Source organism: Schistocerca piceifrons, chromosome X (assembly GCF_021461385.2).
Source record: "Schistocerca piceifrons isolate TAMUIC-IGC-003096 chromosome X, iqSchPice1.1, whole genome shotgun sequence".
NCBI lineage: Eukaryota > Metazoa > Arthropoda > Insecta > Orthoptera > Acrididae > Schistocerca > Schistocerca piceifrons.
In genome coordinates, this window is record NC_060149.1 from 788,261,961 (window position 1) to 788,287,015 (window position 25,055).

Consider the following 25,055-nt stretch of genomic DNA (forward strand, 5'->3'; position numbering starts at 1 on the left):
CTATGACCGTGCATGAGAAACAGCGTACTGTAGTCGAGTTTCGTATACGAAGACTTTGTCCATACATGGAGAAGCGTCTTCATCATGACAATGCAGGACCACACACGAGCACTGCGACATTTGCAACAATCTGACACCTCTAGTTCACTGTCATCGATCATCCTCCATACAGTCCAGACTTGGCCCCATTCCAATTTCGCCGGTCGTGGTGGCCAAGCGGTTCTAGGCGTTTCAGTCTGGAACCGCGCGACCGGTACGGTCGCAGGTTCGAATCCTGCCTCGGGCGTGGATGTGTGTGATGTCCTTAGGTTAGTTAGGTTTAACTAGTTAGTTATAAAGGATTGATGACCTCAGATGTTAAGCCCCATAGTGCTCAGAGCCATCCCATTCCAATTTCATCTGTTTCCAAATCTTAAAGGACACCTGCGAGGACTTCACTTTGATAGTGACGAAGTGGTGCAAGCAGAGGTGAGACTGTGGCACCACGAACAAAGTGAGACATTCTACAGTGACGGTATCAACCAACTGGTCTCTCGGTTGGAGACTTGTATTCATCACCAGGTTGACTACGTTGAAAAATATAGCTGTAGACATGCGGAATAAATACGTAGAATGATTATAAGGTTTGATAGCTTTAAGAGTTTTTACATGCAAAATTCTGAGTGAGAAGCTTTCGCTACTTGGAGAAAAATACTACCGACAATGGCGTGGATAATATACACTACTAGCCATTAAAATTGCTACACCAAGAAGAAATGCAGATGATAAACGGGTATTCATTGGACAAATATATTATGCTAGAACTATCATGTGATTACATTTTCACACAATTTGGGTGCATAGAGACTGAGAAATCAGTACCCAGAACAACCACCTCTGGCCGTAATAACGGTCTTGGTACACCTGGGCATTGAGCCAAACAGAGCTTGGACGCCGTCTACAGGTACAGCTGCCCATGCAGCTTCAACACGATACCACAGTTCATCAAGAGTAGTGACTGGCGTATTGTGACGAGCCAGTTGCTCGGCCACCACTGACCAGAAGTTTTCAGTCAGTGAGAGTTCTGGAGAATGTGCTGGCCAGGGCAGCAGTCGAACATTTTCTGTATCCAGAAAGGCCCGTAAAGTACCAGCAAGATGCGGTCGTGCATTATCCTGCTGAAATGTACGGTTTCGCAGGGATCGAATGAAGGGTAGAGCCACGGGTCGTAACACATCTGAAATGTAACGTCCACTGTTCAAAGTGCCGTCATTGCGAACAAGAGGTGACCGAGACGTGTAACCAATGACACCCCATACCATCACGCCGGGTGATACGCCAGTATGGCGATGACGAATACACGCTCCCAATGTCCGTTCACCGCTATGTCGCCAAACACGGATGCGAGCACCATGATGCTGTAAACAGAACCTGGATTCATCCGAAAAAATGACGTTTTGCCATTCGTGCACCCAGGTTCGTTGTCGAGTACACTATCGCAGGCGCTCCTGTCTGTGATGCAACGTCAAGGGTAACCGCAGTCACGGTCTCCGAGCTAATAGTCCATGCTGCTGCAAACGTCGTCGAACTGTTCGTGCAGAAGGTTTTTGTCTTGCAAACGTCCTCATCTGTTGCCTCAGGGATCGAGACGTGGCTGCACGATCCGTTACAGCCATGCAGATAAGATGCCTGTCATCTCGACTGTTAGTGATATTAGGCCGTTGGGAAACAGCACGGCGTTCCATATTACCCTCCTGAACCCACCGATTCCATATTCTGCTAACAGTCATTGGATCTCGACCAACACGAGCAGCAATGTCGCGATACGATAAACCGCAATCGCGATAGGCTACAATCCGACCTTTATCAAAGTCGGAAACGCGATGGTACGCATTTCTCCTCCTTACACGAGGCATCACAACAACGTTTCACCAGGCAACGCCGGTCAACTGCTGTTTGTGTATGAGAAATCGGTTGGAAACTTTCCTCATGTCAGCACGTTGTAGGTGGCGCCACCGGCGCCAACCTTGTGTGAATGCTCCGAAAAGCTAATCATTTGCATATCACAGCATCTTCTTCCTGTTGGATAAATTTCGCGTCTGTAGCACGTCATATTCTTGGTGTAGCAGTTTTAATGGTCAGTAGTCCGGCCCAGGTAGCTAAGTGGTCAGCGTGACGGAATTTCAATCCTAAGGTACCGGGTTCGATTCCCGGCTGGGTCGGAGATCTTCTCCGCTCAGGGACTGGGTGTTGTGTTGTCCTAATCATCATCATTTCATCCCCATCGACGCGCAGGTTGCCGAAGTGGCGTCAACTCGAAAGACCTGCACCAGGCGAACGGTTTACCCGACGGGAGGCCCTAGCCACACGAAATTTCATTTGAATGGTCAGTTGTGTATATAAGGGACGGCACCAGTGTCAGATGTTAAGTGATCACCGTGAAGGACAAGGCGATGCTGTGTACTCTTGTGAGACAACGTTATGAACGCCTGTAGAGTTTGAGAGGGATCTCACAGCGAGGCTGGTCGAATCGTGTAATTTCCTGATTTGTAGGGCATTCTGCTGTGTCAGTGACTGCATGGGAACGTGAGCTCTGGCATATACGTCGCCAATGGTCCGCTCGACCACGTCTGAGAAACACAGAGGAGGGTTGCCGTATTGCGCACCAAGAATATCGTAACCTCTTCACATGTTCACCTGCCATCTGAGAACAAGTAATGGATTGCCAGAAAGATGCTGTGTCATTCTGCACCATTGGTCGGAGAACAGCAGCGGCCAGACTGGAGAATTGTCGTACCATATACAGGCAGCCGTTAAGACTGCAACACAAACGGTTGCTTTTCGAGTAGGACCATGACCGGGAACCCTGGACAGCAGATTAATGGCGTCGCATTGCGTTTAGCAGTGAAATGAGGTTCTGCACCACCCCGGATAACCTCGTCGGCGAATTCTGCGACGATCTGAGGAACCTCCCCAGTCTTCCAATATTTTGGAAGACACAGCTGTGTTACTACTGGCGTCTTGCTGTCGGCAGTCTTCCAGTATGACTTCATCTCAAAGCTGTTATTGACTGAGGGAACTCTGACAATACCCCGTTAAGTCACACGCATCCTGCGTCATCTTATGTAGCAACATCGGGGTGCCGTTGTTCAACACTACAGCGATGGTCTACAATGGAGAGAAGTCTTCCGAAGTAAGAGTGATTTCAGGTGTGCCCCAGGGGAGTGTCGTAGGACCGTTGCTATTCACAATATACATAAATGACCTTATGGATAACATCGGAAGTTCACTGAGGCTTTTTGCGGATGATGCTGTAGTGTATCGAGAGGTTGTAACAATGGAAAATTGTACTGAAATGCGGGAGGATCTGCAACGAATTGACGCATGGTGCAGGGAATGGCAATTGAATCTCAATGTAGGCAAGTGTAATATGCTACGAATACATAGAAAGAAAGATCATTTATCATTTAGCTACAATATAGCAGGTCAGCAACTGGAAGCAGTTGATTCCATAAATTATCTGGGAGTAGGCATTAGGAGTGATTTAAAATGGAATGATCATATAAAGTTGATCGGCGGTACTGCAGATGCCAGACTGAGATTCATTGGAAGAATCCTAAGGAAATGCAATCCGAAAACAAAGGAAGTAGGTTACAGTACGCTTGTTCGCCCACTGCTTGAATACTGCTCACCGGTGTGGGATCCGTACCAGATAGGGTTGACAGAAGAGATAGAGAAGATCCAACGGAGAGCAGCGCGCTTTGTTACAGGATCATTTGGTAGCCGCGAAAGCGTTACGGAGATGACAGATAAACTCCAGTGGAAGACTCTGCAAGAGAGACGCTCAATAGCTCGGTACGGGCTTGTACTGAAGTTTCGAGAACATACTTTCACCGAGGAGTCAAGCAGTATATTGCTCCCTCCTACGTACATCTCGCGAAGAGACCATGAGGATAAAATCAGAGAGATTAGAGCCCACACAGAGGCACACCGACAATCTTTCTTTCCACGAACAATACGAGAATCGAACAGAAGGGAGAACCGATAGAGGTACTAAAAGTACCCTCCGCCACACACCGTCAGGTGGTTTGCGGAGTATGGATGTAGATGTAGATGTAGATGTGGCACCTGTTGATAGAGACAGCGTCCTGCGTCATCTTATGAGACAGTACCGTGGTGCCGTTGTTCAATTGTACAGCGGTCGTCTACACGTGGCACCTGTCAATACAGACAATCTGCGTAATAGTTACGTACTTTCGTGACCAGCAAGACTCCCAGAACTGTTCCTGATAGAACGTGTGGGACCAGCTCGGACGTCGTCTCTGTTCCAAACACAGTCAGCGCACACGTCTAGGCCAGAACGTGTGTAATTATCTATTCATAAGGAGGCTCGTTCCACCAAGTTCTCTGTTAATTTAACTTTATTTTGAAAATCAATCAAATAACATGATACACGCTTTCTGAATCCATGAAGTTTGTTTCCTCCTTCCATTTTGTATACTTCACTATTTTGGCCAGCCAGTAAATGTTTCTTTACGCCATTCTGACTGTTAATCGACCGTGCTGTTCAAAAAATACGAAAAAGTTTTTCGGAGTCGGGTACCAGTCACAAAATTTTGTTCACTACTTAAATTATTTAAGGAAGCAACATGTTGCAAGGTATAAACTTCATCTTCCGGCTACAATGGCAACACAAAAACATTCCACAGCACTACACATACACTGTGTGATCAAAAGAATCCGGACACCCCAAAAAACATACATTTTTCATGTTAGGTGCATTGTGCCGCCACCTAATACCAGGTAGTCCATATAAGCGGCCTCAGCAGTCAGTAGACATCGTGAGAGAGCAGAATAGGGCGCTCCGCGGAACTCACGTACTTCGAACGTGGTCAGGTGCTTGGGTGTCACTTGTGTCATACGTCTGTACGCGAGATTTCCACATTCATAAACATCCCTGGATCCACTGTTTCCGATGTAACAGTGAAGTGGAAACGTAATGGGACAAGTACAGCACAAAAGCGTACAGGCCGATCTCGTCTGTTGACTGACAAGACCCCCGACAGTTGAAGAGGGCCGTAATGTGTAATAGGCAGACATCTAGCCAGACCATCACACAGGAATTCCAAACTACATCAGGATCCACTACAAGTACCATGACAGTTAGGCAGTACGTGAGAAAACATGGATTTCACGGTCGAGCGGCTGCTCGTAAGCTACACATCACGCCGGTAAATGCCAAACGACGCCTCGCTTGGTGTAGGGAGTGTAAACATTTGACGATTGAACAGTGGGAAAACTTTGTGTGGAGTGACGAATCACAGTATACGATCTGGCGATCCGATGGCACGGTGTGGGTATGTCGTATGCCCGGTGAACGTCATCTGCCAGCGTGTGTAGTACCAAAAGTAAAATTCGGAGGCAGTCGTGTTTTGGTGTGGTCGCGTTTTTCATGGAGAGTGCTTGCACCCCTTGCTCGTTTGCGTGGCACTATCACAGAACAGGCCTACATTGATGTTTTAAGCACCTTCTCACTTCCCACTGTTGAAGAGCAATTCGGGGATGGCGACTGCATCTTTCAACACGATCGAGCACCTGGTCATAATGGACGGCCTGTGGCGGAATGGTTACATGACAATAACATCCCTGAAATGGACTGGCCTGCACAGAGTCCTGACGTGAATCCTACAGAACACCTTTGGGATGTTTTGGTACGCCGGCTTCGTATCAGGCCTCACCGACCGACACCGATACTTCTCCTCAGGGCAGGACTCCGTGAAGAATGGGCTGCCATTCCCCAAGAAATCTTCCAGCACCCTATTGAATGTATTCCTGCGAGTGTGGAAGGTGTCATCAAGGCTAAGGGGGGGGGCCAATAACGCACGGTAACTGGCATCTGACCTTGCAGCAATCGCTGGACGTGTTGTATCGAGGCGAAACAGTGTACAAAAGACTTCAGTGGAGTGGCCTTTATTGTCGGATATCTGCTGTATGTGTACCTCTGATGCCTCTTCACAGAAGAGAACGTCTAGAATCGAGTCGTCAACGAGCCAACTGGACGGTTGAACAGTAGGCCAAATCGAGGAGGATATCCAATAGTGTGGGCAAGGATTACATTGACCACTCGAAAAGCTCTTCGGGAAACTGTACAGGTGAATGGGCAAGGTTCAACTGGTGTCAGTTATCGTGACAAGATCTTGGGACCTCGTGTGCGGTTGTTGCGAGATACTGTGGGTGCAGACTTAGTACTGACGGAGGATAATGTTCGACCTCATAGAGTACGTGTTGTCGATGTTTTCTTGGAAACAGAAGAGATTGCACGCACAGCATGGCTTGCTCGCTACTCCGATTTGAATCCCATAGAACATAGAGCATGTCTGGAATGCACTTGGGAGACGGGTTGCGTGACGTCAGCATCCACCAGCCACTCTCCAAGACTTGCGAGCAGCTCTGCAGGAAGAATGGGCCTTATTGCCTCAACGTGGGTCTGACATATCATTCGCAGCATTCCCCGACATTGTCACGCCCGTATAGCTGCCAGAGGTGGTCCACTCCATACTGGGCACATTAACCAGTTGCCGGAATGTGTGTGCAAATCCGTTAAGTTGGAAAAAAAGGAAGAACATTTTTGTCTACCATTATGGATGCTCCAGCTGTTTACGTTCTGTATTCTTTACATTGTTTCTAGTGTACTATCATCTGTTTATGCTGATTCATGGCAAAATAAACGCAACCTTGCCATAATTCCATTTGTTGCTTTAATTTTGGACACCAGTATACATCCAAGGTCACCTGAAAGTTGGTTTTCTTGATGATCACTGACAACTCTATGATTCGGCTGCAGTGTCAAGTAATTTACCTAGAATATTCGCTATTTACATTTAGTTGTAACTTGTAAACGGATGACGGCCGAAATTTTTACATGGAAACTGAATCGTAACGTCAAAATCTTGAGAGGTTCAGCCAACGATTTGTTTCATAAATGCGTGACATGGCAAACCAGTTGACATTCAACGTCAAATTTTAAGGTTCATGGGAATGAAGTAATAAGTGGATTACTGTTCTACAAGTGAATGCGAATGTAAATGTTAGACATAAGACTGTTCGGACACAGAAGCACGAGAAGAACCCATTGTAGAGTCATTAAGGTCATCAGAGATGGTGAACTAGCTCAACTGGAGAACGAATGGAGAAGATATATCCGTTTTTTTCCCAGATCGATAAGCGTGCCATTCCCACCATACCGGAGTGTGACAGAGAATCTAAATAAATATGGTCATACTATATTCAAGCCTGACTGCTCTCGAATACGGGTCCGGGTCTCATCCACTGTGCTATCTCTGTCATCGCTGTGATTTGAGAGAAGAGACATTTTACTATGACAACACACGCACTTCCACGATGACGAGGAATTGAAACTGTCATTATCTGGCAATGGATGCCTCCATCTTTAATGTTTAGCTTTTTAATTTGTTATATTAAACTTCTGAACTTTGGGATGATGTCAAGTTGCGCTACTCCCTTCTGTCCGCCTTAATTCGTCTATCAAGTCGCAACACCTCCGTCTTTGCTACACTCCAGTACCACCTGAATTCTCATGCACATTGATTATTTCACTGCAACCTCCGTATATAACCATCGAAGTAACGGCAATAATTTTATACACCTTCCATAGTTGTGGGATCTGAATGTCATATTGGTAGACTTATTTTAAAGCAAAAACGTATTTTTTGTTGCCAACGCGGAAACACTGTTTCTTTCTTGTTTGTATACCAAATTATTCCTCTAGCTTGTAGCTTCGTTACTAACAAATTTTATACAATTTACTTCTGAGCAGATAAATCTTGTACTGACAGTCATATGTTGCCATACGCGTGTTTGCTCAACACATTGCAGAGAAAACACTTTCCAGTACATTTATCAATTGGAAAAAGTTTCGTGCTGTAATTGTAAAATGTTTCCAGTAGACTCGAGGCAATAATTCTTCGATTGCCGCCTTTTGCCCCTCATAGTTACGCTTTACATCGACGTGAGGTATGTGTATTTTAATGCTGTTTTTTCTTATAATATTCGAGGAGGATAATATTTACAACATGTTTTCACACAGTGGGTCAGTGTTAGTACAAGCTGTACGAGACACCTCTGCAAAAATGTGTTATTGAGCCATCTGAACATGTGTGACAGTTCGTCTCAAACCAGTTACGACTTTTAAATAAAAAGACAGCAAAAAAGGAAATAGACTGACTGCGGCAGTCACACTCATACCTAGAATTGTATTCCAAAGTTACAAAGTTCAGTTTAAATTGATATTCGATCAAATTAATCAACCAATTACTGCCAAAGAGTCTTCACATATCAATAGTTGGTATCTAAAGAGTCCCTCTGTGTTCCATTACATATGAGATCATTTGACGGAGACGTCTGACTCGCTGTAACACAGAAAAGCATTTACAGCGAAAGACACGAACGTCCATTCGAACCTTGTATGGCAGTGTGGTGGATGGCGTCTCAACCTAACCGTTGTAGCGTAAAATGAGAGAACGGCAAACATTTAATTATACTTCTACTGAGGTTATACAGTGAAAATTTCTAACTCTCCCATGTCATCGGGTATATCACAAACAATACGTGCATTCTCGTCACTTTAATCCAAAAGCGCTACAAAAATGAAGCTCTACAAAATAGAAGCATCAACAAGAACATCAGGGGGTATCATTCTGTTATTATGCATTGAAAAACAACTGCCACAATCTTTATTACGTATTCGAGACTAGGGTAAGAGTGAACAAGTGAGCTAGACGGAGGGAAATATTCACGCTGTAGACTCAGAGCACTAGCTGCCCTGTCCTCGAATGCAACATCGTTCAGTGTTTCGAAAACCACAGTACGATGTGTTGCGGTAGACATCAGGTGTGTGATGCTGCGTTACATGTAGCGCGAATGGAGGCCTCGAGCTACGCAACGGATGAATCTATTACCGTAATCTTTATTCGTGTCCACAATCGTTGTATTCCCCAACTCACAGCCAAGATAGAAATCTCCCCAACCAAGATAGTGTAAGAGGGAACAATCACACTCTAACCCTAATTCCTAAAGCAAAGGTTTCGAATTTCAGGATTTTTCTTCATTTGGTTCAAAACGGCGTTCGTACATTGTCATTCATTGCGATGTGTGGAGTAGCTCTGAAATGTTAGTGCGCTGATTAAACAGTGCTATGACGAACCCTTCAGCTTTCCTTTCAACAACATCGCCCATATTCCTTCAAGTTTGGTCTGTACTTCAGACAGATGAACTGTATCCGAGAATGTGGTGAAGCAAGTAGTTAAAGGCCCTCTTTCATAGATAAGGTACTCATAATTCTTGCGAATATTTTAGATTCTCCACCAGCTTCACGTAGAAAAACTGCAGTCCTTCGTTAGAAAAAAAAATACTTGGGAACACTTTTTGTCACGCGATACCGTAAGGTGTGGAGGAAGAAAAGAGTGAAGAAGTAGGGAAAGATAAACGCAATTCGGAGCTGTACGACATACGATGAGAAATGCGTTGTAGATTTGTCGTTGTCACGAAGAGTAGCAAAAGCTCGCCTGCCGGCGTCCTGGTACTTTTTGCTAACGCTCTGTGAGCGTGCGGCGAAACATGGACGATGAAGTCCTGAAGCACGCCCGCTACGATATTTCCGGATGTTGGCATAACCTCTATTTTCGTCCTCCTGGCGAAGACACATGTTTGCAATCTGGGTCATTGCTAGCCATCCGTTCTGGAGTTATGGTGCTCCGAAGTCTAAACTGCAGAGTTTGTGAAAGTTCCCGTTTAACAATCCACTGTACAGAACGGTATGGAGCGATCCCGCTTCCTTTCGATCCGAAGGAAATCGTGAAGCCATTTGCACGAATCTAAATACGTAATCATTTGTGGCCGTTGTCACTCTCATTAAAATTCTTCTAGGTATACTCGTGCGTCATCTTATGGAGAGTAATTTCTGGGTGTTCGAAAGCGTTGCGTTTGTACCACTGTCGTAAGTGCGTGCAATATATTGAAGTTCCACCTTCCTGGGGAATGCCACGCAGCACTGCTGAAACGTCGCTTATTTTAATAATTTTAGCATTTTAAGTACTACAGAAGAGTGCTTTATAGTACACCCAGAACGATTTTAATGACAGCTACACGGATGTCTTTCTGTATTGGCTCAGATACATTACGCTACGAAGTCAAGAATTTAGAGATGAACTGTGTTGGATAACTGAGTAGTTATGAAATGAAATGATCGTACGGCATTGTTGGCCGGGACACCCCATGCGGGGTGTTTGGCCGCCGGAATTTGCAAGTCCTTTTTAGCTGACGCCACTTCGGCGACTGGCCAGTCAATAATGATGAAATGATGATGAAAGACACACAGGACCCAGTCATCTCGAGGCAGAGAAAATCCCTGACCCCGCCGGGAATCGAACCCGAGTCCACGTGCGTGGGAAGCGAGAACGCTACCGCAAGACCACGAGCGCAACGATACCGTTAGAACTTTCTCAAATAAAGACCGTTTGTATAAGAAAAAGAGTTGGCACAGCACACTCAACTGAAAAATTTCGCGGTAATGACAGTAAGAGCTGTCACTATACTGGACGCTAATTTAGATTTTTGAAAAAGTGTCAAAAGCGTAAATTACTCTACGATGGAAATGACATTCTTATGGTTAGTATGCATGATGCGGCGAGCTTACCCCCAGGCTGGACAGCGACGGGAACTTCTTCTTGAACATCGGAGCGTCTTCGACGTCGCGTGCGCGGGCGTTCGTTGCCACCTTGGCCGCAGAAGCGCAGGAGCAACAGGAATGAGAGATCAAGTACACACGTTAGAGCTGCACTCGATGAATTGCATTACGGGGAGAGGAGGAGCAGAGAGTGTGCACGTCCCAGCGGTCGGCGCTCGGCGGCAAGCGGTAGGCGCGCGAGGCCTCCTAGCTCCCCCCTCCACTACTTCCAGCGCGACCGACGTCGCAAAAATACACGCGTAGCCGCCCTCACCCCAAACAACTTTACTGCTTCCGTCTCGTCAATCGCTCGCACTTCTGTCGCTCACTGGACTCTACAAAAGCAGTCCCAGTCCTATTACATACGAGCATTTCTTTCGTAAAATGTTCGAATGGAGGCGATCTCGCTGTTCCCTTTAGTGCGCCTTTTACGCGAGTGACTTTCTCGTCTCGATCGACTACTTGTGACAAGTGAGTCTACCGCAGAGGCCTTGGTGTATTTTACTTGTACCACGATTCGCCTGTCACGTGTGATAGTTCCTGTTTACACACGCGGTGCCAACATTGCACATTTTTAAATGGTGTCGTATTCGCCATCTACTGTACCATTTATTATAATTTCCAAAACTGCGATTCCGAAATTTAAGGCTAAGGTGTTGAAAACACTGTAGTTGTCAATTTTAGTTAAATAAATAAAAAGCTTATGTCCTTACACGACTCGTGTCAGGATTCGACACATACACCACCCAAATCCAGAATTTACTACGCTGTTTTACAGTACAGTGAAGATGCCATCGAATGCGGGGAGTGTTCCGTATTAATACACTACTGGTCATTAAAATTGCTACACCAAGAAGAAATGCAGATGATAAGCGGGTATTCATTGGACAAATATATTATACTAGAACTGACATGTGATTACATTTTCAGGAAATTTGGGTGCATAGATCCTCAGAAATCAGTACCCAGAACAACCATCCCTGGCCGTAATAACGGCCTACATACGCCTGGGCATTGAGTCAAACAGAGCCTGGATGGCGGGTACAGGTACAGCTGCCCATGCAGCTTCAACACGATACCACAGTTCATCAAGAGTAGTGACTGGCGTATTGCGACGAGACAGTTGCTCGGCGACCATTGACCAGACGTTTTCAAGTGGTGAGACATCTGGAGAATGTGCTGGCCAGAGCAGCAGTCGAACATTTTCTGTATCCACAAAGGCCCGTACAGGACCTGCAACATGCGGTCGTGCATTATCCTGCTGAAATGTAGGGTTTCGCAGGAATCGAATGGAGGGTAGAGCCACAGGTCGTAACACATCTGAAATGTAACGTCCACTGTCCAAAGTTCCGTCAATGCGAACAAGAGGTGACCGAGATGTGTAACCAATGGCACCCCATACCATCACGCCAGGTAATACGCCAGTATGGCGATGACGAATATACGCTTCCAATGTGAGTTCGCCGCGATGTCACCAAACACGGATGCGACCATCATGATGCTGCAAACAGAACCTGGATTCATCAGAAAGAATGACGTTTTGCCATTCGTGCACCCAGGCGCTCCTGTCTGTGATGCAGCGTCAAGGGTAACCGCAGCCATGGTCTCTGAGCTGATAGCCCATGCTGCTGCAAACGTCATCGAACTGTTCGTACAGATGGTTGTTGTCTTGCAGACGTCCCCATCTGTTGACTCAGAAATTGAGACGTGGCTGCACGATTCGTTACAGCCATGCGGGTAAGGTGCCTGTCATCTCGACTGCTAGTGATACAAGGCCGTTGGGACCCAGCACGGTGTTCCGTATTACCCTCCTGAACCTACCGATTCCATATTCTGCTAACAGTCATTGGATCGCGAAAAATCGCAAGCGCGATAGGCTACAATCCGACCTTTATCAAAGTCGGAAACGTGATGGTACGCATTTCTCCTCCATACACGAGGCATCACAACAACGTTTCACCAGGCAACGCCGGTCAACTGCTGTTTGTGTATGAGAAATCGGTTAGAAACTTTCTTCATGTCAGCACGTTGTAGGTGTCGCCAACGACGCCAACCTTGTGTGAATGCTCTGAAAAGCTAATCATTTGCATACCACAGCATCTTCTTCCTGTCGGTTAAATTTCGCGTCCGTAGCACGTCATCTTCGTCGTGTAGCAAATTTAATGCCCAGTAGTGTATGTGATATCTCCACTGTACTGTCTGTCATCTCTCACAGAAGAAAGAGTTCGTGGTTAGACAGTTTATGTGGTTAGATATTTTATGTGACGAATGCTGACTTAAGTCGTATCGGCTCGCATTGTTTTTATTTATTTTACACAAGTTGACGACTGATGTGTTTTCAGCACCTTAACCACTTAAAAATGACTTAAAATTCGAAATTACAGTTCTGAAAAGTATAATAAATAGTAAGTACAGACGATGGCGAGAAGTGATGTCATTTCAACAATGTTATTCCAAAATCGTGTATAATTGAGTATGTTGCGAGTTGGCAACTGAACGGTGAAAGTGACGTTATGAGGACTCATTTCAGTGACCGTTATAATAGAATATAAATACTACAACGACAAAATTCGTAGTGGATATTCGAAAGAAAGGCTTATGTTAAATACTCTACATTGCTGAGAACGGAAATGTTAGAGAAAGTGTCGTCCAAACATTTCGAAACATCAAATTTATTTTCTTGAGGAAATACACACATAATAGCGCACCAAACAATATTTACAAGGCAACACATAGCGCCTTTTAGCTTTGTCCTTGGTGTTGTCTTGTTTTCTTACCAAATATCATCAAAGACCTGTATTTTTCATGCTGAATAGAGCTGAATTTTTCACTGTTGACGTAATCGTCAGTAAACACATTTTTCATATTTTGCATTCATATTTATGTATAGGGCGGGTTTTTCTTTGCCGATGTATTGTAAAATCTAAGTTTCTTTTTGCTTTCAGATATTCGGTCTCTCTAAAAGAACACTAGCAGGAAAAATATCGTGTCCTCACGCAAGCGTTGCAGTATGTCACCAAAACTTAGTAAACAATGAAATCGAGGTTAAGAAGACACAAAATGTATTATTAAAACATGGGTGAACGGGGCGAGAATCGGATACTTCCCCATTTTAGCAGACGACACCACAGCCCGCAAGCGTGGCGTTCAGCATGCTCATGATTTTAGAACTGTCAGTTGACCGTGGACGTCAACGACGAGGTTGGTGGCTGACACGACTCGCGCATCCACACCAGAAAGGCGCTCGTGTTAAAAGGAACGGACACTCGCTCCGGAGAAATACGTAAAACTGATGCCGTTCAAGTCGACATTAAAACTAACTACACTGTCAGGACCGAGAAATGGCACATTGTTTCATCCTCTGCCTAATCCGTCATTGCACAGCTTGTGGAAGGTCAAATGGTTAACAAAACTGTTCTCAGGTTTTTATGCCGACTTGCGGAATTGGAGTTGATACTTTTTGTTCATACAGCTACTCAGTTACCCTCACGAGGCTGCGTGCTCTACGATCTCGTACCCATACCTCGTCAGAACAAAAGATCGAATTAGAGTCATTCGGCTGGCCCGCAGAAGTAGTCCCTAAAAATGCCGGAGCTGCATACAGACTTTCCTTACGTCAAGATATGAAATCTCATGGAGAGGTCCGATGTATATCTGAGATATTAGCATTGGTACTGGTTTTCGGGGGACACTGCATATCCTCCTGCTAAGTGACCTCATCTCCAGACTATTTTATTTGGCGAACGTGAAGGCGAAGGCAGTAAGAAACGGCTCCGATAGTCTATTCCAAGATGAAGTGTTACCATACAGACGGTGGAGGAAGGTGTGTCATTTTTTTTCTACTGCTTTCACACACAGCAGCTTATGTCGAAAACATCTGTGTAATAGCCAAGAAAGACGTCAATACTGAGATATGTCGCGTAATCATACCTCGCCACGCCCTATAAGACGAAATAAATGTCCAAATACATGGCCGAATGTGGTAAACACAGGAAACCTAAATATTCGAATCTCTCTCGGGAACACCCTCTATTGATATCCCGTGCGTCATAGACTATATGTGTATCCCTGATAGGTTGAGATGCAGAAAATTCAGGGCCATGTCCGGCATGAGGTCAGAGCACTGTAATGGACTATGTACAGACATGGTTTTATGGAATGCAATGAATTATCACGACTGCTGGAAATTAAGTGTACACCCACAGGGGACTAAATCTCAAGACAACGTCTTGCAGCACAGCACAAAAACTATACTCGCCTTTCGTTTGCCCGAGGTCTTGTTTGCTCGCATAATATTCCAGAACTTAGCACCATTTAACTGTGAACTTAGATCAAAGAAATACATGGAAGACCCCAATAAACACATCAAATATCTCTTTGAATCACGTTTATCTACGTGCTTGTCATAAATTTTAAAAATTTATTCTTAGTAAGGACGTCCTTGAATTTGTAGAAACTTAAAACGCTTAAGTATGTTGCCGCTCCATGCTCTTGCTACCCTGAAATTAATTAAACTGAAAGTTTCCAAAGCGTCCTTTAGCTAAAGTCACATCCTCATCTCGAATTAACTTTCTGTCGCAACATGTACCCTAGACTAAATAAATAACCGGAGTTGATAACAGGTGGTCTTAATATGCATGAAACATTCCCCGAAAAGCATTTCCAGTTACATTCTGCTCAAAGCTATTACGGCGAAGAGTAATCTACTAAACATCGTAAGCAGCTTATTGTCGAAACCTGAAGACACTATGAACGAGGAGTTTTACTTGTTCTCTTACGTGATCATACGAAGCTAACGACTATCCTCTAAAGCTTCATTTTAATATATTGCGAAGAGCAAACCGTAGAATGAACGTGTATCAGACTTGAGGGTTGGAGACATCTGTTTTCTGACTATATTTGGAAGGAATGTTTTGGCGTCGCACGTGATTATGACGGCAGATCTTCCACGTGCTTCGCATCCAGCAGCATGAGTTGTGAGCGGCTGCCGTATTGTCAAGCTGTGTCCATCAGGGCGCGCCGATTACATTGCTTGTTACTGAGCAGAGTGGCAGTCTACATCTGCAGATAGACTCCATTATCCATTCGAATCTCCTGACTGTATGCCACGTGATCTCTCTTATCTTGTTCTCGTGATGCCTACGCGGGATATGCGACGGAGGCAGTTGAGGTTTCGTACAGTTTAACTAGAATACTGGTTCCGTAACTTTGTTCAGTGGGGTTTAGAGAGAACAACGACACATGTCAAGTTGTCCTGTAGAAGTATGGGCCACACCGGCCTCACACGATATTATCTGAATTCTTTCGCTGTCCGCTGTTAGGCGTAATTGATAAGGATCCGAACTATTGGAGCAGTACACTTGAAATGGTCGGACTAGTGTTCTTGAATGCGGTCTTCTTGGGTGATCCGCTGATCCTCCTAACATTAATTCTTATCACACCCTTCAGAAGGCTTCTATAAAGCACAACTGACAATCAGCTTGAGTCGCATGGTCGATGACGTGTCTATGAATGGTGGTCAAATAACATTCACGTAAATTATCAAATAACGAAAAGGAAGTAATCGTATGACATTATTGTCCTTGTTTGCTGCAAGTCTTACTATTTGTCGCAACTTCGGCTACTTACGCGTCAATTAAGATGAGATGAAATGATTACAACAATACAAAAACCCAGTCTTCGAATGAAGAAAATCTCCGATCCGGACGGTAATCGAACCCGGATGCGTTGATCTAGACCGCCAGCTCCGGTCAACTATCAACTTAAGAAACACCAGACTTTCGAAAATGGCTTATTGCTGTACGGCAATGCATTCTAATTTCATTGCAGTTCTGGAGATAATTCAATAAGTTCTCGCGTGGAAACAGTGTAACACAAATATTTCGTCTGAAATAAATCCGTGGAAACAACACAGGAAGTAGAAGCGTTAAATGCAATAAGACCGCCGGCCGAAGTGGCCGTGCGGTTCTAGGCGCTGCAGTCGGGAACCGCGAGACCGCTACGGTCGCAGGTTCGAATCCTGCCTCGGGCATGGATGTGTGTGATGTCCTTAGGTTAGTTAGGTTTAACTAGTTCTAAGTTCTAAGGGACTAATGACCTCAGAAGTTGAGTCCCATAGTGCTCAGAGCCATTTGTAGTAAGTCCTCAAAAAAAGTGTATAGTTGCGGTGAATATTGTGTACTAACTGCATAATGTTTTATGTTTGCGAGTGGCACCAGTGGGTATTTCAGGGGGCAACGACGCTTGAAATTATCAGTCAATGGAGATGTGGATACCACAACCTCCACTGTTTTCACTTTACAAGTGTAAAATATATCGGAATGAAGACTTGCGTAACGCATACCTATATGTTATTCATTACAGCGCACCTCGATAGTAATACTCTTCAGCAATAACTGCCATTATATCGTCGAATACAGTGAACTAGCACGTTACGTTAACTGCAGTTTTAAGCTATTATTTTGTATGTTAGATTTCAGATAACCCATGTTTGAAATAGCTACTCTTTCAATGCGTGTGAAACGGGTTGCTTGCCAACACACGAAACCACCGTTGAGATATGCTGCAAACAAATATTTCCACGCTACAAATGGTTACACTAAGTTTTCTAATAATGTTTTATCGTCTCTATACACACAGTACACATGCTTCAGAATCAGTGTAATGGCATCTTTTCTTATTGCTGGTCAAACAATGGAAGAAGAATGAAACTATCGCAGTTTTGTTCAAGGAACCATTTTGTCAATTCCTACGTTGTTTGAGGGAAGCAATGGGGAACAGAAGCTGAATGCAGTTTGTCATGATGTTGAGGCCAGTTTCTTATAGCTGCGTGGCTTGATTTGCAATCTACTCCTCCACTCAAAGCCAGCTGATAACAGTCTTCTACCCACAGTTCTTTATTACTAAATGGTTTTTCCTGCTGGTCTCCGAAAGTATGTAATGACCTCCACCTTTTGCAAACACGCATTACTTCGGAAATTGATTATGTATACAGAGATTAGGAAGTGTCTTCAGTGAAAAACATTCAGATGCTCAAATCCTGTTGCTCAATATCAGCCTGAAAAACTTGAGAGACCATCCAGTTACAAGTAGTGACTTAATTTAAGCCGAAATCGGTAGAGTGTTGCTGAAAACCAGTTAGCGAGAGGGTATTTACTTTGCTTTTAAGTAAGGACCTTATGTCGAAAAATGTTATTCGGTCTAAATTCTATATCAATTAATTTTCTTTGTTGTCATTGTCGTTGTTTCAAATGTACCTGAATACTGATTTCAGATAGCATAAACATCAGCCAATAAGATTCAAACAAGAAGTGACCACAAAAGAAAAATAAATAGTCTGACAATCAGTATCCCTTGCAATTTTCGATAAGATGTTCTATCAAGATGTCTATTGCAAGCAAATAAAGACACCACAGCACATCTAGCCAGCTTACTGCATACATTTGATATGTGGTAAAATTGCCAGTCTGGAGAAACCAAACGATATCTTTATTACCAAGATCGTCTATCAAGAAACATTCTCACATACATATTGTTGCCAGGTCCAAAAACAGAAAAGCCGGTCTCGGCGTTGTACTTGGGCGCACATTTTGTCCCAGAAGCTGGAATATCTATTTTAAATAGAAACAGAGTCAATTCGATATTCTTAGTCGTTTATTAATAATCAATTACCGTTATTTTCTTAGATCAACCTTAAACGTGTTTAAACTAAAAAAAAACTCTCTAATTTGGCAGTTATGATAGCAGCTAAGTGTTCAATCTACTAAACTGCTCTGTCATCTTCCTAACTAACTTGTGTGTCGGCGCTATCATGGCGGGACGGGGGGGGGGGGGGGAAGGGGGGGGGGTTGGTATCGTTTGATTCGACATATTCCACTTTGTCTCGCTCGCTCTTTATGTGATGGTTAGTTAGGCTGGTTCGGTCTACGAAGAAAAACAAGGGAGGCAGACAAAGGAATAGCATTCGTTGGTGTATCTATGGTAGAGCACTTGCCCGCGAAAGGCAAAGGTCCCGAGTTCGAGTCTCGGTCCGGCACACAGTTTTATCTGCCAGGAAGTTTCAAAACTTATTTTGTTTGTAATGGGAAACAACCGAAGGTTTCCGTCGAAGATGAGCGTCCTATGAAAAACGTAATGAGCAGGATTTGTCTGGGCTAACTCGAGCTACACACTGAAAAAACTAAATTGGAAGTATCTGCTGGAACACCAAAGAAAATGCGCCCAACGGCCCATAGGGAAGACGTCCGGTATAGTGAAATTATTTTCAGTTAGTACTTAATTTTAGTTGTTCAGTGAGCATTTACGTTCACATAAACAGTGGCTGAGATGTGCTCAATTTCTAAATGTGATGTTGTCGGTGACCAGTGTAGTGCTGCTGGGCAAGAAACTGAATTGGTGCCGGCCGCGGTGGCCGAGCGGTTCTAGGCGCTTCCGTCCGGAACCGCGCTACTGCTACGGTCGCAGGTTCGAATCCTGCCTCGAGAATGGATGTGTGTGATGTCCTTAGGTTAGTTAGGTTTAAGTAGTTCTAAGTCTCGGGGACTGACGACCTCAGATGTTAAGTCTCATAGTCCTTCGACCCATTTGAACTGAATTGGTGAAAGTGCGCTCTTGCTACTGTCTGTTGTTGACAGCATATTGTAAAGCTGTGTAACTGTGTTGTAGTCACTTGGCGGTGAATTAACGAATGACCAGAACGTTGCTGCACTTCACTCACCATGAATTGTGCCAGCCGCGGTGGCCGAACGGTTCTAGGCGCTTCAGTCCGGAACCGCGCGACTGATACGGTCGCGGGTTCGAATCCTGCCTCGGGGATGGCTGTGTGTGATGTCCTTAGGTTACTTAGGTTTAAGTAGTTCTAAGTTCTAGGGGACTAATGACCGCAGCAGTTAAGTCCCATAGTGCTCAGAATCATTTGAACCATTTTTTTAAAATTGTGTTATTACTTCTGTTACAGAGGGAACCAACTTAAGCTTCTGGGCCTCTTCAGATGTTGGTAGAGCTGAGGGTGGGGTGGCGCATATGGTACCCTCAAGGTGCGAAAAGTATTTCAGCCACTGAGAGAATGAAATCCACTTTCTCTAATATATACCGACAGCATGCTGCACTTGGGGCAGGCTGTACAGTGTGGTAGACAGTTGACAGCTCGAGCTGTTGAGCTTTTTTATGTAATAGCTAATTTAACAGTAGCAAATAAATACTCACTCAATAAACTGGAGATAACCTCTACTATGTAAATAGGAGCTCAGTGAAATTATTTTGTCTGCTCACGTGAGAGAACTGGACAGGAAACACTGGAGATGCACAGGCAGTCTGTAAACTGAAAAGCTCCCAGAAGAGGGCTGCAGCTGCCATACTGGATGAGAATGCATAGGTTTCCTTCTAGCATTGTAGGACGATGTTCAGATATTTACCAACACCCCCCTACCCCTCGCCCACTCCCCGCCCACCAAGCTTCCACCCCACCAATCAAGAGTTTTAGTATGTGTTCGTGACACTTCTCCCTACCACTGCACAAAAATTTGTGATTACCCAAATTTTTCACCCTAATTTTTTCGTTGAGCGTGTTATCGTACTTCGAAATGATAATACACAAGCGTCCCTTTGAAAAGTAAGTCATTGGAATTTTAGAAACGTTGGAAAAAATTATATACTGTTGGTGACTGAAGAAACAACCTGCAATTCACCTTAAGAGACGTCGAAAAGGTACACTAAGGGAAGCGGGCAAGAATGTCACTCAAGCCACGCGGGATTAGCCGAGCGGTCTGAGGCGCTGCTGTCATGGACTGTGCGGCTGGTCCCGGCGGAGGTTCGAGTCCTCCCTCGGGCATGGGTGTGTGTGTTTGTCCTTAGGATAATTTAGGTTAAGTAGTGTGTAAGCTTAGGGACTGATGACCTTAGCAGTTAAGTCCCATAAGATTTCACTCACATTTTGAACAATGCCACTCAAAAACAAAAAATTATTCAAATGGCTTTGAGCACTATGGGACTTAACTTCTGAGGTCATCAGTCCCCTAGAATTTAGAACAACTTAAATCTAACTAACCTAAGAACATCACACACATCCATGCCCGAAGCAGGATTCGAACCTGCGACCGCAACGGTCTCGCGGTTCCAGACTGTAGCGCCTAGAACCACTCGGCCACTCCGTCCGGCTCACTCAAAAACAAATCCAGCGTTTGCATTATCAAAAATCAACACCTGCATCCCTACGAGAATCTGCACAGGGCGCCAACTGCGACAGTATTTTATTGTATATCACATTAAACACTTAACGTTATGTTCGTATATATATGTTCACTACACTGCATTATGCTATTGTTGCTTCCGTCAGTTGAGAAAGAGCGAAACGAAGGAGTGCTAAGGTTCTGAGATTATATTCTTTTACAAACTCGACCAGAATTCGATTTTAGATTACGTAGGTGTTCTTTCACGTACCACAATAGTAGTGGAAGGGCTGTCTAATAAACAACACGCTAAATCCGATACCAAACATGTCACACGAAATTAATAGTCTTTCATCTGGGCTGATTATGTTATTAATGGAGCATTAAACGTCTGTCCTACATCACAACTGAAGAAACTCTATCATAATGATGCACTATGGGCGGGAAGAGAGATAAGATCGGAGAATGCAGCATGTAATAAACAAGCCAAGCAAAAGTCTCCCCTTAGGGGCTTCTACACTCTACGCACTGTCATGGAATTATATCTCATGTCTTTTAGTTAAAATTAAATAGATTCAGTAAAACTCTATCTATGACTTGCTTTCAGATCGTGCGTTTCGTCTAAAATGCATCACAAATCATGTCTTCGAAAGAATATTAACTGTAAAAAATACTTAGTTGCCTAAATTATTATTGGTTTCTCCGTCTTAAGCTTACTGAAATTTATCAAACAGAATTTTACACCAGACACGTTTCGCTTTTATTTGCTAAGGATCTTCTGTGGTCATTCTGCAAATTTTATACATATGTTTGTGCATTTTTGGTTGTTTTAGATTAAAAACAGCATTTTGTTTACGAAGTTCGTGTGCAGTTTACTTACGGTTTTTCTGCCTCTTGTTTACATTTTCTCCAAACTATTGCTTCTCCTCTCTTTGTTGTCAGAGTTTGATGTCGAAAGAAACTTTGTTACACATACACACTTGTCCGTTTTCGCCTTTCTGTATTTTTTCTTACACTTCAGTTCACTTTTGGAAATAGAATTGAAGTTACGTGTGTGTTCTATTTCCGAAAGTGAGGTGAAGTGTAAATAACGCAAACTCGCGTAAGAAGCAGTGCAAAAAGGCGATGATTGCCAAGTGTATATGTGTAACGAAGTTTCTTTCGACATCAGACTCTGATAACAACGAGAGATGAAGCAATGGTTTGGTGAATATGTAAACAAGAGGCAGAAATACCGTAAGCAAATCGCACACCAACTTTATAAACAAAATGCTGTTTCTAATCTAAAACAACCAAAAATGTACAAACATATGTATCCAGTTTGCAGAATGACCACAGAAGATGCTTTGTAAATAAAAGCGAAACAATTCCGGCGTAAAATTCTCTCGAATTAACTGCAGGAAGCTGAACACGAAGAAATCGATAATAACTGATTTTAGCAGCTACTGTGGAAGATAGCCATGCAAACAAACATATAATACTTATTTACACTTGCACACCCGTAGAGGAATAACTGCTACGGTATTCAACTGTCGCAGCTGGTCAGAAATAATGCCGGAGCCGCCTGCTAACTACAACAGCATAAGTAACACTTATTCATTAACTTGTTTATTGACTCATAACCAATAAATAATTCTTTAATTTACTCCTTAAAATTTGAATATGCCTATCCTTTTTCTTTACATGTGACGACGCATGCATCAGCGGAACAGCAAATTTTGTTTTATTACACATTAATTTCCGAAGTCAAGAGTTTTCAACGTAGTGTAAATAGTGCTACGTAAGGCTTTCGAAAGAACCAATTGATCGGCAGAAGTTTCTTGGAACACAGAAGAAAAATCGAAAGCTATGGGAAGAGCTCAGGTCTGTCGGTTGAATGCGAGGGACACCGTTAGCTAACCGACTCCGAAATGTCATCGGGAATCGCGCGATACCACTCGGCACTGTAAGCACGTATCAGCAGCGGTCGTCGTCATATCGCGTGCGTGCACGTGGGGTGAGGCATAGCATGCAACACAAGTTCTCGTACCGGGAGTGACTGTCGCGGGCTGTGAGCTGGCACGGCGGAGACTGGACACAGTACACACACGGCAACACGCCGCCACGCCGCTAAAATTAAAACGCCCGACTCTGGGCCAGCGGACAATTTTAGCCACTGGCTGATTGAACAAATGGGGCGGCCAGAACTCGCGCCTCGCTCCCTCATCACCAGCGACCTTACAAAAGTTTGCAATTAATTCGTTTATTGCGGAAGCCGCATGACCGCAGTTCCGCAATTACAATGCGTACTAGCACGAGGAGGTGGGTGTCTGTTGCTAATACACTTTCTCTCAACTAATCCGTTCGAACTCGTGTATTTCCAGGGTCTGAGTATCGATATACACTACTAGCCATTAAAATTGCTACACCACGAAGATGACGTGCTACAGACGCGAAATTTAACCGACAGAAGAAGATGCTGTGATATGCAAATGATTAGCTTTTCAGAGCATTGACACAAGGTTGGCGCCGGTGGCGACACCTACAACGAGCTCACGTGAGGAAAGTTTCCAACCGATACACAAACAGCAGTTGACCGGCGTTGCCAGGTGAAACATTGTTGGGATGCCTCGTGTAAGGAGGAGAAATGCGTACCATCACGTTTCCTACTTTGATAAAAGTCCGGTTGCAGCCTATCGCGATTGCGGTTTATCGTATCGCGACATTGCTGCTCGCGTTGGTCGCGATCCAATGACTGTTAGCAGAAAATGGAATCGGTGGGTTCAGATGGGTAATACGGAACGCCGTGCTGGATGCCAACGGCCTCCTATCATTAGCAGTCGAGATGACAGGCATCTTATCCGCATGGCTGTAACGGATCGTGCAGCCACGTCTCGATCCCTGAGTCAACAGATGGGGACGTTTGCAAGACAACAACCATCTGCACGAACAGTTCGACGACGTTTGCAGCAGCATGGACTATCAGCTCGGAGACCATGGCTGCGGTTACCCTTGACGCTACGTCACAGACAGGAGCGCCTGCGATGGTGTACTCAACGACGAATCTGGGTACACGAATGGCAAAACGTCAATTTTTCGGATGAATCCAGGTTCTGTTTACAGCATCATGATGGTCGCATCCGTGTTTGGCGACATCGCGGTGAACGCACATTGGAAGCGTGTATTCGTCATCGCCATACTGGCGTATCACCCGGCTTGATGGTATGGGCTGCCATTGGTTACACGTCTCGGTCACCTCTTGTTCGCATTGACGGCACTTTGAACATTGGACTTCACATTTCAGATGTGTTACAACCCGCGGCTCTACCCTTCATTCGATCCCTGCGAAACCCTACATTTCAGCAGAATAATGCACGACCGCATGTTGCAGGTCCTGTACGGGCCTTTCTGGATACAGAAAATGTTCGACTGCTGCCCTGGCCAGCACATTCTCCAGATCTGTCACCAACTGAAAACGTCTGGTCAATGGTGGCCGAGCAACTGGCTCATCACAATACGCCACTACCCCTGATGAACTGTGGTATCGTGTTGAAGCTGCATGGGCAGCCTGTACACGCCATCCAAGCTCTGTTTGACTCAATGCCCAGGCGTATCAAGGCCGTTATTACGGCCAGAGGTGATTATTCTGGGTACTGATTTCTCATGATCTATGCACCCAAATTGCGTGAAAATGTAATCACATGTCAGTTGTAGTGTAATATATTTGTCGAATGAATACCCGTTTATCATCTCCATTTCTTCTTGGTGTAGCAATTTTAATGGACAGTAGTGTATACCGTCTCATTATCAGTAAACTAGTCAATAAACTAAAAATTGTACAAGTACATGTTTCAGCGCCATAATTGTTCGGTGCTGGGAACACACTTAGTTCAAAATGGTTCAAATGGCTCTGATCACTATGGGACTCAACTTCTGAGGTCATTAGTCCCCTAGAACTTAGAGCTAATTAAACCTAACTAACCTAAGGACATCACACACATCCATGCCCGAGGCAGGATTCGAACCTGCGACCGTAGCGGTCTTGCGGTTCCAGACTGCAGCGCCTGTAACCGCACGGCCACTTCGGCCGGCACACTTAGTTCCTGTATGCAAGAAGCTACACAAATGGAATAAGCTAAAACCATTACATAGCACATGTAGCCTTAGCACAGGTCTGTGAAGTGTGA

The 25,055-nt window shown here is 44.5% G+C and overlaps 1 protein-coding gene across 2 annotated transcripts in view; it reads right to left on the minus strand.

Annotated features, from left to right (window-relative positions):
- LOC124722875 (ankyrin-3-like) overlaps positions 1 to 25,055 on the minus strand; it is an 898,463-nt gene that overhangs the window by 847,712 nt on the left and 25,696 nt on the right. Inside the window, exons 1-2 of one of the 2 annotated variants that reach the window (XM_047248011.1) lie at positions 22,919 to 22,976; positions 10,694 to 10,774 (exon numbers count right to left, since the gene is read on the minus strand). The exons of the other annotated variant lie outside the window; for it this stretch is intronic. Of the exons in view, the coding sequence (XP_047103967.1) occupies positions 10,694 to 10,732 (39 nt within the window). The 5' untranslated portion in view covers positions 10,733 to 10,774; positions 22,919 to 22,976. Of the gene's footprint in view, positions 1 to 10,693; positions 10,775 to 22,918; positions 22,977 to 25,055 lie in introns of those variants that run through there. 2 annotated transcript variants of the gene reach the window in all.